Source organism: Pseudopipra pipra, chromosome 2, assembly GCF_036250125.1.
Source record: "Pseudopipra pipra isolate bDixPip1 chromosome 2, bDixPip1.hap1, whole genome shotgun sequence".
NCBI lineage: Eukaryota > Metazoa > Chordata > Aves > Passeriformes > Pipridae > Pseudopipra > Pseudopipra pipra.
Genome location: NC_087550.1, coordinates 78793435 through 78808136, shown reverse-complemented (window position 1 = coordinate 78808136; position 14702 = coordinate 78793435). Strand labels below are relative to the sequence as shown.

The 14702-nt window shown below is 36.4% G+C and overlaps 1 protein-coding gene across 3 annotated transcripts in view; it reads left to right on the top strand.

The window, feature by feature from the left end:
* STK24 (serine/threonine kinase 24) overlaps positions 1–14702 on the top strand; it is a 54127-nt gene that overhangs the window by 34300 nt on the left and 5125 nt on the right. For all 3 annotated transcript variants that reach the window (XM_064646066.1, XM_064646067.1, XM_064646068.1), the window contains 8 exons: positions 3466–3522; positions 6397–6505; positions 6621–6778; positions 10556–10741; positions 10994–11139; positions 12845–12968; positions 13652–13720; positions 14277–14413. In XM_064646066.1, the coding sequence (XP_064502136.1) occupies positions 3466–3522; positions 6397–6505; positions 6621–6778; positions 10556–10741; positions 10994–11139; positions 12845–12968; positions 13652–13720; positions 14277–14413 (986 nt within the window). The remainder of the gene's footprint in view (positions 1–3465; positions 3523–6396; positions 6506–6620; positions 6779–10555; positions 10742–10993; positions 11140–12844; positions 12969–13651; positions 13721–14276; positions 14414–14702) is intronic.

Here is a 14702-nt window from a genome sequence, read left to right as displayed (position 1 = left end):
CAGAGCAGGTGGATGTGCCCAAAGGAGGCTGGGACCCTGTGGGAAGCTCACACTGGAGCAGGCTCCTGGCAGGACCCGTGGCCCTGTGGAGAGATGAGCATGCACTGGAGCAGGTTTGCTGGCAGGACTTGTGATCCTGTGGGGGACCCACATTGGAGCAACCTGTTCCTGAAGGACTGCACCCCATGGAAGGGACCCATGCAGGAGCAGTCTGTGAAGAGCTGCAGCACATGAGAAGAACTCAAGCTGGAAAAGTTTGTAGAGGACTGTCTCCTGTGGGAGAGACTCCACTGGAGCAGGGGAAGATTGTGAGGAGTCCGCCCTCTGAGGAGGAAGGAGCAGCAGAGACAATGTGTGATGAAATGATCACAATGATCATTTCCTGTCCCCCTGTGCCTCTGGGGGTGAAGAGGTAGAGAAAATTGTGAGTGAAGTGAAAACTCAGGAAGAAGGGGGCAGGGGAAAGGGTTAAGATTTGGGTTTTAAGATTTGTCATTATACTACTCTGATTTGACTGGTAATAAATTAAACTAACTTCCCCAAATTAAGTCTGCTTTGCCCATGAGGTTAACTGGTGAATGATCTCTCCCTGTCCTTACCTCACCCCATGAGGCTTTTGCTATATTCTCTCTCCTGTGTCCAAGCTGAGAAAGGGAATGACAGAGTGGTTCTGGAGGATACCTCGCATCCAACCCACCACAGGCATAAAGTCAGTATATTTAGGTTGTTGTCTCTATGATGAAATATATATTAAAAAATTTGTTACTACTGTCTCACCAAAATGATTTACTTGTGTCTTTTGGTATGCAGATTTTAAATAAGAAAGCTGAAAAACCAAAAAATCCAGCAAGAATTAGTGAAAGGTGATAGTAAGGTTTGCTACCATAGTAATGACATCTGTTCAGAATCTTCATATGAATGATGAAAACTGAAAAAAACCCCCAAATATCAATAAAATTGAGTAATATTTCTGTGGCATGGAGGAACCATAGGAAACTAAAAATGACTTTCAGTCTAAGACTACAGATAAAAAGATGGCATGATTGTAATAGATTGCTATTACTTAGCTGCACACTGGGATACAGATGCAGTTGTGTGTGTTTCTTAACTACATTTCCATACTTCACTTGTCTTCAAATGTAGAATTACTGAGTGTACTGGATCCACAGCTTTTGTACTGTAAATTTAGACATGTGGCCTGAAGCAGCTGATGATGAAAGTTTCAGGAGCAAAGACTAAGCAAACTAGAAAAAGAATTGAAAGGATAAATGATGATTTTAAAAAGACTGTGAATAATACAACTTTTAGTTGTGTAATTGTATTATATAGTTTTGTAACTATGTAATTAAAATTATATCCTTAAATATTTTTGTTTGTTATTTTCTGCCTCTAATTTCTAATTTTCAGCTGGGGAATTTAGTAGCTAGTGTTATGGGGAGTTTCTCTTTTGGGAAACTGTATTTTATTTCAAGTTGTTAGCTCATTAAAATCATGAGGTAATTGAGGTAATAGAAAAGGGAAGATGCATCTCTTGTTGATCTCTAGCTGAGGTGGTGTTGTGGATGTTTGTTTTTCTTTCTTTCTTCTGTTTGTTTTTGGTATTTTGTTGGGGGGGTTTTTGCCTTTTTTTGAGAGGGTGACGGATTTTATTTGTTCTACCTTGTTCTTTCCCATCCAGGCATTTCCAGTGAACTAAAAGGTAGTGGTACAGTTGACATGTTGGTTTTTAAGTTATTATTAAAATTAAATGTAAATTTTGCAGTCATGAAGTTTGAATATTCAGGAAATTTCATGCAGCTCTAAAAGACATTTTATCAGACTGAAGCAAAAAATATATATAAAATTTTGTTCAAATTTAGTAAGATTTTTGAAGATGAAGTTACTTACTATAAGACACTTCTCAGAAGCATTCTTGTTGAAACTGTTAGGACCTGGAGCCTTGAAGGGACAGGTAAAATCTGAAAAACTCTTAGCAGCAAAATAAGTATTTCAGTACTGCAGGGGACTGTCTCAAGATGAGTTACAGTTCTTGAAATATCCATGGTGTCTGCAGAAAGTAAGCATCAAGATGTAGATACTGAGATAGATTATATTTTTTAGTGACTCTTCCTAAAAAATGTGTTCCGGCTCTTTTAAAATGTTTTTAACAAGACTGTTTGTTAAATAACATGAGTTGATTCCTGAAGAAAGGTATCTAACTTTAGCTGAATCTGTATGTTAAAAACAGTGGATAATGAAGGAACGCAATCCAGAGTCTTACCTAGAAATAATACAATATATATAACTGGAGGTAGGAAAAAGGTGCATTCTGAGATGAGAGAGGGGACAGATGCAGTGGAACTACAGATATAATAAGGACTAAAAAGTGTTAGTGAGTCCTAAGGGCTAAAATTTTAATCCCCCAGGGGATTTAGAAGTTACGCTCTGTAATACATTTATCACTTTTCTAAAAATTTTAATCCATCTTTATAGATGAATATTCAGACTCTAAGCTGCCTTGGCTGTGAGCTGTTACTTTTACATGAAGTTTTATTCTGTAGGATAAAGTAAATGAATATTGTTGCTATTTGTGTGCTCCTTGCTCTGACAGACATCTATTTTTTTGTGCTAGAAGTCTTGTGAAAGTTTGGTACATACCACAGAGTTAAAACTAACAAAGCTTAATATAACCTGATTATCATAAAAACTACACCAAAACCCAGTATGTTCCATGCAGCAAGTTCATTTGAATATGTTTTTGGTAGATCTGTGGCCTCTATGTATATCAAGGCTGGTACTGCAAGTAAAAGGTGAACTGCTTCTCTTAGTGTATTTGGGAATAGGATGCTGCAAAGAGTAGAAAGAAATGATTGGGTCCAGTCTCTGTCTTAGCATACTGTATTGTGTATCTTGTGTTGAACAGAACTGTAATATGTACCAAGCTTTCCTTTGGAAATATAGTAGCTTGATGTTGTTTTTAGCTTTTATTTTGGGTGGCTTTTGGGAGTTAATATGCTCAGAATGCTTGGATGGTTCTAGTCAGCATAAAGGCAGGAGGTTTCCTTTTGCTACTTGACTCTTTGGTAGAGATTGAAGAGAAGTTTCTTCTTCTCTGGATACTGTCTATATTTTAGTAGTATTAGTATCAGTACAAAAGAGGTACCATGAAGTGAGTTTGGGTGTGACGTGAAGTATACATCAGTTACTTGGAAGCAATGAGCTTCTGTGTTCCTACACATTGGTAAATGGGAGGTACCTTTCTTCTTGTTAATTTAGAGGAACAGAGTTAAATTGAAAACACATGCATGGAGATGCATGCACTCTTGAGTAAACAATCCAAAGATATTTTTGAGAAACAGCTAAATGTTAGTGGTGTTTCAAAACTACAGATGCAAAAAGCAAAAAGAATGGAACAAGTCCCATTAATTTACTACTTTTTTTTAAACTTATATATGTTTTTATTGGTTTTTTTTTTTTGTTTTGCAGGATACAAAATTATGGATAATAATGGAATATCTGGGTGGAGGCTCTGCCCTTGATCTTGTAAGTAAATAATGCATGGGTTTTCGTTACTTTACCTCACATAATTATTTTCCTATCTTATAACTCTGGAAATTATAAAAGGTCATATGGCTGGGGCAATGTTTCCTTTCAGTAAAGGAGAAAAGTATTTGTCAATGCCAGAAAAATGTTATTTTCCATGAGGCACGACTGATTATTTATATAAATGGAAGGGGGAACTAAGCAACATAATATTGGAAGCAGGATATAAACATCTTAGAGTGCTAATCTTCAGTCAGCCAGAGAGCACTCGTGACTGAAAATAGTTTTTTCTGTCTCTTAATTCTGCCACCACAACCCTTCTTAGTGAATACATTTTAAGGTATCGTCCCCACCACCCGCTTCTCCAAACAATCATACAAAAGATTCCCTGTTTGAAGTCTTACTGAAGCCTAAATAGACAGAAATACAGTTTAGGCTGTAAAAATATTACAAAGAAGTAGGAGAAGCTGTGGACTCCAGTGAGAGTAGAAAGGCCTTACAGAGAGCCTTGGATAGACCGGAGGGCTGGGCAGTCATGAACCGTATGAAATTTAGCAAGAGCAAAGTTCTTCATTCTGCACCTGGGATGGACCCAGTTCTGAATTAGAATTCTCAAGGTTCAGTGCAGAGTGTGTTTTCTGTAACAGGATGCTGTCATTCACTTTAGCTCTTGAAAAAACCAACACCCAAACCCCCTCCCAAATCACACACCATCTTATATTTATTCTGGATTTTAAAAGGAGAAATAACAATGGATGTTTTAAGAATGTGAAAATTGTTATACTAATAGAGGCAGAATGTATCTGTAGCATAGTTTGCAGTTGTCAAATGGGGCAACTAATTTTGCTTGAGGAAAGAGTGAAAGGAAAAAGGCTAGTCTGAAGGGATTCTGCTGGTGGCATCCAGAAGACAGGAGGGGATATTAAATGTGAACTTCCTGCAGTTGTGCATTTTCAAACCCATTTATACCTTTAGTTTCCACATCTGTTAGACGGAATTCTGTCATTGTGTACAAATTCATAATGTTCCCCATAAAGATACGATAAAGAAAGTTTATTTATGGTTGTGATAGCTTTTTTTTTCCCCTGGCAGAAAAGCATTTAGAAACTGGGGTTGCTTTTATAAATTAATTTTTACTCTCTTTCTATAGATATAAAGGAGCAGAATGAAAAAACAAATGTTACCATATTTTCTTCTCTTTTGCTTTTTCATCACACACATTTCACTTGTGTGATAACCATGTGTTTATTTAAGTTTGTTGCCTAGAAATAGTACAAAGTCTGTGGTTACATTTTAAAGTATTATTGAAGAAATTGCACCACAGAACTGAAATCATCATGTAAGTGTGAATTAAGCACCTTTTGTGTGATTCATTAATTTTCAATTTATGTTCTGCTGCATGTTTTCCTAGTTATAACATGCACATTATGGTTTTCAACTGGAATCTGGTAGGACAACTGGCACACTTTGCCACTTTTCCATACTCAAGGCACCTTGGATTCCATGTTCTGAGTGTAGACATGTCATGCTAGCTTGGTGTTTTCTGTACTTGAATATGCACTGGCTGTTTTGAAAATCACGCCTCACAAGACAAAGTACATTTAATGCACCTTTGTACATTGTTGTTCAACTATGAGTATAATTTAAGTTTGTGACTGAGGTACAAGTGCCAGTATTCTCAGACTTAGTCTATTTTCAATAACTTCCTCCTCACTAAGTTGAGCTGACATCTGACATAAGAGGTTTTGCCCTGTTAGATGTATCATGTTACCAAGTCTTGAAGTGATGCTTTGGCTGGAGCAAAGCTTTGAGAATGTCTAAGTGGATTTCAGGGAGTGGTAATATCATGTGTATTATTAAAGCTAAGGAAAAGCAAAAAATATTATAATTAAAGCTACAAAGATAAAGCAAATATGAAATTAAATACTATGTCTGTTCCTATGTAATAGATGAGGATTTCTGAGGGATGTACTACTTCTAATTTTTGTCTGAGATGCTTTCCTTCTCACAGAGTAAAGCTTTAGAGATAGAACCTTTTTATTGTGCTTCAGTGACTGCTATTGTGGAGTAAACTAGAACACTGGAATATTTCCAATCTTAATTGTTGGATACAAAGTTTCATTGTCTCTCTTGAAATGCCCTTATTGGTTAAGAAACCTCTCCGAGTGTAGTGACCTTTCCTCTGTCTGTTTAGAGTTAGTGGTATTCTCACTTTTAGAATTTATATCAGATGTAAAGAGCTCTGTGATCATGTACCACTACCACTTCATCTAATAAAAATAATTACTTGGAGCCTTTGATTCTACCAATTAGCAGATTTATACGTGGAGTTTTATATGAAAAAAGTTAACACTTTAAGATATGTAATATTCTGTCAGTCTACTGGCTTGAGTTGTGTTTTAGAGTTTCACAAAATCCAATGCAGTATGTAGTCATAGACTGTGTGATTGGTGTAGTACCTTATATGCCTTAGTTTCTTGCTTGGGCTTTGAGACTAGGGTCCACATAGGTGATGTGGAGTTGCATATCTAAGTTCGGTGTAATGTTAATAATCAGATTACAATATAGATGCTTTTCAAAGGCAATGTTTATATCCATGACCTGACCACAAAGCAATAACTGTCCTTATGGCACCTTTAACAAACTTTTAAAAAACGTTTTAGATAAATTATTTCTTTGCATGTTGTTCACCAGGCCACTTAGTTTAGAACTGTGTGTTTTTAAAAAGAATATTCTGTCACATTGTGAAGTTAGCAAACTGAGGTTTTGAGGGATAACAAAAGGAGTAATTTCTTTTTATAGTCACAGTGTTATTTCTGTTCTCTCTGTTTCTCCCTTTTTAAAATGTATTTACACATTCCTTGCATCTCCTAGTTAGAACCTGGCTCACTTGATGAAACCCAGATTGCTACAATATTGAGGGAGATCCTCAAAGGACTCGATTACTTGCATTCAGAAAAGAAGATTCACAGAGATATTAAAGGTAAATTGTTTTTTAACTGTATTGAAAGAATATTAGAACAGCTCATGCAATAAAAGGGAACACCCTTACAGTGTCAAATGTCTTCATATCTGCTATTTCCTCTTCTTTATTCCAGCTGCTAATGTATTGCTGTCTGAACAAGGAGAAGTAAAACTAGCAGATTTTGGAGTAGCAGGACAACTAACAGATACACAGATAAAGAGGAACACCTTTGTGGGAACACCATTTTGGATGGCACCTGAAGTAATAAAGCAATCGGCGTATGATTCAAAGGTAAGGTATTTCAAGGTATTAGCCAAAGTCCCATCCTTTTCTAACTTGAATTACATAGGTTGGTCTTCAGAATGTAGCTAATAACTTTGTGTCTAGATGAGTGTGTGTTTAGATGATACCTAGCAGCTAAAAGCTGTTGGTGAGGAAAGATTTCCTAATTTGTATCCGAACTTTAAGTTTCCTAGTTTATTAAGCCAAGATGGCAAGAAATAATACAGTATTGATGAGTACATACACCTTTTATCCCACCCTGTTGATGAGTATTTTTGGCTATTTAAAAGTGGAAAAGAACAAATATGTACAAAGTGGTAGTATTCTTCTACTTGTTGTTAGAAAAAAGTAGTCAGCAACACTGTTGAAGAATATGGATTTGGTGGGTGTGAAAGTGTTGTTTAAAAGTGCTGTTATTCATCTGTGGAAGAATGTGCTGCATAGGTCTATGCTATCCTGACCATGTTCTTTTAGATATGCCATACAGGGCAGGTTTACTGTTTAATATCCAATTTATCTGTACACAGGATTTTGATTTAGCAGAGTGGTCATCATCAGGTTTGGCTCCTGGGAATGATCATCAGTTGCACAAAGCATGGTTGAGTCCTCACGTTTTGCATTCTGGTTGTTTTAGTCTGCAATGCCACATGAACATAAAAAGGTCTTGGATACTTGATGAGTTCTCTGGAAAGCCACAGCTCACGTTTTGAACGAACTAGAGATATTTACATGCATCTGTGCACGTTCTGGCACTTAGAGAACAGATTAAATTGCACATACAATAGTTGGCTGTGCAATAAAAACTTGAGAAGGCCTGTTTATTTTAGGATAGCCTTATGCATATGTGAGAACGCAGACATCCGAAGCTAATCTCATTCTCCTTCCATAAGATGCTCATTCCTAAGAGATTTTAAGCAGGACTGTCCTCTTCATATCATTGTCTCAGAGTGGTGCAAGCAAGTTCCATTACGTAGCTGCTGTGTTTCCCTTTTGTTCTTGGCCCTGTTGAATCCTCCTAGTTCCCAAGTGTAAGGGGTTCCAATAAAAGCTTGGCAGTGCTCTGGTTTTTGGCAATAGTTCTTCCTGTTTTGATTCCTTTCTTCATCTGAAAGCAGGTTTTCTTACCTGCTTCAGTTTTCCCATGTCTAGTTCTCTGTCCTTTATACTCGGTAGCTTGTAATAGAAAAATAGATATTTAATTTTAAAATGGTTTTCTCTTGCACACAGCCTGTTTTCTTTGACTTATAAGAACTTCAAAGTCAGACTGAATTTTTGTAATTAGATGAGAGGCTCATGGCAGTACTGCAATAAATAGTAGTTACCAGTGACTTGCTGACTGTTATTTGAAATTGGAAGAAGAATTTTTACTCAAGATTTGAAACTGTAAAAATCATAACGTGGTAAAACTTAGTGCTGATATAGTGCCATCACTTCTGAAGGTCATGCTTCTCCCTCTCCATTTGGAGGACTGATTCGTGCTTGTTCTAGAGTTTCGTTGACACAGTCAAGCGCATCCTAGAAACTTGGAGACCCATGTGATTGCTGCTTACTGTTTTGAGATCCTTTTTTATCTGTGAAAGGAGAGGATATGGTTCCAGAGGAATTTGGAGGAGTTTTCAACAGGAACGGGCTTCCAAAACCCATCTTGGACTTCAAAGAACTCAGTGTACAGCCATAGTTTGTGAACTTTTTCATTAGTTTTTGTGGAGGAAGGTCACTAGCAATAGAGAGTTATAAGAGGAAAAAAGGAAGTATTTATATACATATGTATGTATGCAAGTGGATATCTGTGCACTCATACACATGTAAATTGATGTTTATACTTATGTTATATACACATGCTCCACCTGTGAGTGAAAGTCTGGCAGAAGAAAATTGATCCATTTATATGGCTTTAACACTTTCCTCTTAAGAAACTGAAATTCCGAATAAGTTGGAAATAATAATGCTCAGTAGTTAACATTAAGACTCATCTTCCCAGGTGACGTTTCTCTTTCATAACCAAGGAAAGCTTTCCTGCTAGAGGGAAGTTTCTCGCAGTTAGACTTGAGGAGAACTTAGCTGACAATGTGGTTATAAAGATAAATGAATCTCAGGGCTCATATGCTTATGTAATCCTTTGTGCTCAGTAACTGTTCTGGAACGTGCTAACAAAATGTCATTTCATAAATTCAATGGTATGCTAATTGAGTCTAATTTTTTTTTCATACTTGTAAAATTAAGTAACTAAGCTCTTAACAGTAGAATATTGTCTGAACAAGGAAGGAGGAGATTGTTTTGAGTCAGGCCTTGTAGCTGTGATGGTGGAATGGATGTGTACATTGCAGGTATTAGTTCGTGGTCCTGTAGGAGTTAGTCAAAGATAATTATGCATATCAACAGGGCAGACACAGGTGGATTTGGGGGATACTTGGTAAGGACAGCAGTGTTAAATGAAATCTGTACTGTTTACAACATAGCAAAGTTCCAAATGGCCTGTTTGGGAGTAAAACCAAACAGTTCACGTCAGATCTTTCTTGTTTTCCTGAGAATAAGTTTTTGTTCTGTTTTCACTTAAAAAGAAACAGAAAAAAACCAAAATGTAAAAATTTTTAATTGGTATTCTTTCACCTTTTTGATGGATTTATTCATCCATTCTCTTGACTTTTGGGTGTGTGATTTCAGCTGAACACAGAGAATTATAATGAGTTACTTCACATTACTTCAGGCAGATTGCAATAGGATTTGTGTTGAGGGAGGCAGCATTCACTGAAAAGAGTAACACATTTTGATGATGAAAACTTTCAGAGGCTAGTTGGACCAAAACTTAGGCTGAAAAAGTTGAATAATACTGTTCAAGACTGCATTTCTCTAGTCTGTGAATAACAGTCATAATAAGATACTGTTAAACCCCAGGAAAGTTACATCCTAATGTATTACATTTCTGATGGTTATACTAGCCAATGCATATTAAGAAAAAATCTTGTGCGTGTTATAATGTTTTCCTGTATGTAAATATTTGAAACTTGACCCATACTTACATAGTATGCTTGACTATGATAGATAAAACTCTGCTTATTAGAACTGTTTTATGCTGTTTATTTTATGTGGTTAGCCACATAGAACCCATTTACTTATGAAATTATTTACAGTAAAGCTTAAAAATCTACCTTTACAAGTGTGTTGGTTTTGACTGGGGTAGAATTAATTTTCTTCACAGTAGCTGGTATGGGGCTGTGTTTTGCATTTGTGCTCAACATAGTGTTGATAACACAGGGATGTTTTATCTGTTGCTGAGCAGTGCTTGCACAGAGTCAAGGCCTCTTCTGCTTTTCACCCCACCAGTGAGCAGGCTGATGGTGCACAAGGTGTTGGGAGGGGACACAGCTGGGACAGCTGATCACAGCTGACCAAAGGGATAGCCCATGGTGTATAACATCATGCTGAGTAATAAAACTAGGGGGACAGTGGGGTGGGGTCTGCTGCTCAGGGACTGGTTGAGCATCTGTCATTTGGTGGTGAGCAGTTGTTTCCGTTTACTTCACTTGCCTTTCTTGGGTTTTATTTCTCTTTATTTTCTTCTTCATTACTGTTTATTTTTATTGTCCTTTTATTTCAGTTGTTAAACTGTTTATAACCCACAAGTTTTCTCACCTTCACCCTTCAAATTCTCTACCTCCCTTGCCCCCATCCAGTTGGGGGATAGTGTGAGCAAGCAGTTGTGTGGCCTGGGTTAAACTAGGATAGCAAGCCAACAGTGTTTCTTCTCTTTCTCCAACCTAATGTTAAAAGCATTGTTTCTTACAGGCAGATATTTGGTCATTAGGCATAACAGCCATAGAGCTTGCAAAAGGAGAGCCACCTCATTCAGAATTACATCCAATGAAGGTTTTGTTCCTCATTCCTAAGAACAATCCACCAACGCTGGAAGGAAACTTCAGTAAATCCCTCAAAGAATTTGTTGAAGCCTGCTTAAACAAGGACCCGAGCTTTGTGAGTTTCATCTGTTTGTCAGTGTATAGTAGAGAACTGAACTTGACTGGTTTATATGAATTACATGAGTAAGTGCTTTTCATCTTTTCTAATACGGTGTGACATATGTGACGTGTATTTTTTTTTAGATACTGTATGTGTTTAAAATCTCATTTGTATCAAGACTGAAGTCTAGATTTCTTTGCGTTTTTATAATGAGTCACTTAACACTCTCAAATGCATTAAAAAAAAACCTTCTCTTTTTTTTTTAAGAGACCTACTGCAAAAGAGCTCTTAAAACACAAATTCATTTTACGAAACTCAAAGAAAACTTCTTATCTGACTGACCTCATTGATAGGCACAAGAGATGGAAGTCTGAACAAAGCCACGATGACTCCAGTTCTGATGACTCGGATACGTAAGTTTGAGGAGTCTGTAAAATATCCTTTGTAAATACAGGAGCCAAGTAGTTATTTTTAGCACATACATTCCTATGGTCTGTTATTTTTAGCTTTTCAGCTAGCAGCCTTGGTAAACTAACAAAATCTTAATTTCAGTATTGCAAGGGATTTCATGCAAGTAACAGTCACTGAGAACAATTCTTCTGGCCCATATTCTATACTGCCTTCTCTTTTATATGAGGTCTAGGGTTCTTCCTAGACATAAGGCCAGCTGTTGTGCAAGCAGAAGATCTCACACTGCAAAGCCAAGTAGCACTGTGCAAATGAAAATCAAGTGAAGAGGCTGCCACAATTTATTCACAAATGCATTAAATTGCTCATAATAAAGAAAACATGACTATTCTCTGAAATTCCAGGCTACATCAGGCTGTTCTTTTCTTGGGTGACATTACAGCTTTATATTTGTTTACATTAATAATGGCTTCATGCCTTCCAGTGACCACAGTTTGAGCCCCAAACCAAGGCTAATTTGGAAGCTTAGTTACTAGTCCTAAAACTGTTCTCAGATCAGTTATTAACAGAACTTTGAGATTACAGTTCATTGTTCCTGTGGAATATCAGACCAACTTTGATAGCCCGGTATAGGAGAATAGTGGATCTAGAATTGTTATTGAGGGCTTGTGAGACAATTTATTCTTCTGTCTAAGCCCTCCTCTGCTTTCACAGCACTCCTTGCATTAGATGTGATAAAAGGGTGAGTTGATTTGGCATGCTGGAATACTAATTTTGCAAATCAATAAATATTTCTTCTGTTGGATCAAGTTGCTAGAGCTAATGTATATAAGGAAGGTAGACCCATCTCTTTCAGTGACAGACAGATGTTCTATATGACTTCAAGCAGAAATCTTGGAGAATTTTCTTACATTGGTCACGTGGTTTTTGACTTGGTAGGCTGCACTAAATACTTGTTACACAATGGCCACTAGATGCCCTTTCAGTTGGTGGTTTTCTTGCAGATCATGCTTAATTCACAAATCAGAAAGAAATGAACTTAGGATATTTATAGTAGTGAGATGAGAAATGTGTCACAGTGATTGATTAGTGTTAGCATAAATATTTTTGTTCTTTTAACTTAGCAGGAGTTATAGAAAAAATTCCTGTGCCATCCACAAACAGTGAAGCAAAAGATTGATTGATGCTAATGTAGTTTATTAAAGCCACTCTGTATCTGTATTTTTAAACCAATTTCTTTTAAATGGAAAATTTGCCTTGCTAATGGACTGGGGATGAATGGTCTTCCACAAAGGTGTTCCAAGCTAGTGTCTTAGCTATTTTTCTAAGCAAAAAAATTGAATTAGTTTTCTAATTCTAATCCCTGCACTCCTCTCCCCCCTCTTCCCTAATGATTTGAGGTATTCTGCTAAAGCCAGTTTTCAGAAAGCAATGAAACACTTCATGTTATTTGTTAATGGAACTTGGGAAATTTACAGCCTCACTTCCTTACATTTAAGGAAGTATCTTTGTTTAATTTTTTTTTAATTTACCCAAAAGATAAACTACATTACTTTTCATACTTGTCTTTATACTTAGTGGCCTGCACAATAGAATCTGATCTTGGTCTTGACTGTAGGTTTTATGTTGAGCGTGTATATTGAATGAACATCAATAGGTAAGGTGTAGGTAATAAAATCTATATATTTCTTTTTTTCCCTTCCCTTGAAGTGAAGCAGATGGTCAGGCTTCAGGTGGGAGTGATTCAGAGGAGTGGATCTTTACAATAAGAGAAAAAGACCCCAAGAATCTAGAGAATGGAGCAGCCCAGCCTTTGGAGTTGCAAAGAAACAAGGTGCTCAAAGTATTGACTTCATAAAACAAGGAGATAATTCTTACTTTAATAATTTAGTGAGGTGATTTTTATTTTATGCCTTTAAAAGCATTTAAATCTTGAAACTTTCAAAACTTTTGCTAAAAATGTATCTGCTACACTTGCCTTTCACAAAACATTTTGAGTAAGTCTTGAAGTTTGGGTATTCTGTAAATGTGCCCTTTTTCTGTAGTTGACAAAATACGTACCTTAATATTTCTCTAGTTTGTGAAATATTACCACTGGAGGAAGACCAGGCAATATTGTATTTTTAAAATCTTCCTTCTGTATGGTAAATGAAAACTAGTTTTGGGGAAGATATTTTGGTCTTTTAGGGAAAAAGACTACGATGTAGCAAAGGATAGAATGTGCCTGGACAAATAGAATAATAATATTGTATCATATGGGAGGAACCTAGTAAATATCAGCATGTCTGTGAGTTAGTACATGCTAAGTAGGATTGTGGGTTTTCTTCCCCTTCTGATTTTGGGCTTGCATGTCTTTGAGGTGGTACAGCCTCAAATTTGAATTCAGCCTTTTGTATATATATACATATATTGAAACAGATTTTTCATAAAGGGTAGCATGTTTGTCATTAGTTAGAATACAATGAGGATGCTTTTTTCCAGAAAAATAAGTTGGTCAGAATTTTGTTTTCTTTAAAGGAAAAGGATATCCCAAAGAGGCCCCTATCCCAATGTCTGTCTACGGTTATATCCCCTTTATTTGCAGAGGTAAGTTATTGCTTTAAACCTTAACAATTGCAAGATTTATGTGTCTGAAAAAAATGAAAAATATGATGAATGACACGTAAGGTTGCTACAACCCATTTTGAACTTGATGTGTTAAGTTTTAGCTCTGCCCTTTGCTTTCATGTGTGTCTGCTGTTGAGATCTGTTTTTACTTCTAACAGTACTTCATATGGATGGTAATAACATCAACCATACTAACATAAAGCAGTGAACATGAAAAAGGTGTGTAAGTGTTTGGATTACAGCATTTTATTTTTGACACTGCTTTATATATTCATCTATTACAAATTTCAAGTTCCGAGATATGGCTGTGGACCAGATCAGCAAGAACTTCTTTTGAATTTCAGTGTTGAAAACTGTATTTTGTTCCCTCTCTGAACTTAATATTTTATATTTTTCCCAAATACTTAAAAACAAATCTAAAAAAGAATGTATGAAGGGAAAGACAAATACATGAAGATGTGATTATGTTAAAAAATTGATAAAATTCCTGCAGTGTGTGAATATCTTAATATATTTCTTCCTGGTTTTCTTCCAGTTGAAAGAAAAGAGTGAAGTGTGTGGTGGTAACACAGATTCCATAGAAGAACTGAGAAAGGCTATTTATTTAGCTGAAGAGGCTTGTCCAGGCATTGCAGATAACATGGTGTCACACCTTGTGCAGAGGCTTCAGAGGTAATGAAACTATTTCACTGTGGGTTTGATTCTACAAATATTTGACTTGTGTGAGACTGGAAGAATTAATTCTATTTCTAATAGAGAAGGAAACCACTTGTGCTTGCAGTTTGTGCAATTACCTTTGATTACTAGAAAAAAATTAAATCATATCAGTAGTTCTAATTTCTAGCTTCAGGTGATAGCACATATGCACATTCATCCTGTTGGTGGGCATATTGTGTGTCAAATGAGACTGGACAGCCTTTTTCCTTTGCAGTTCACATAAGGGACACACAGGCTTTCTTAG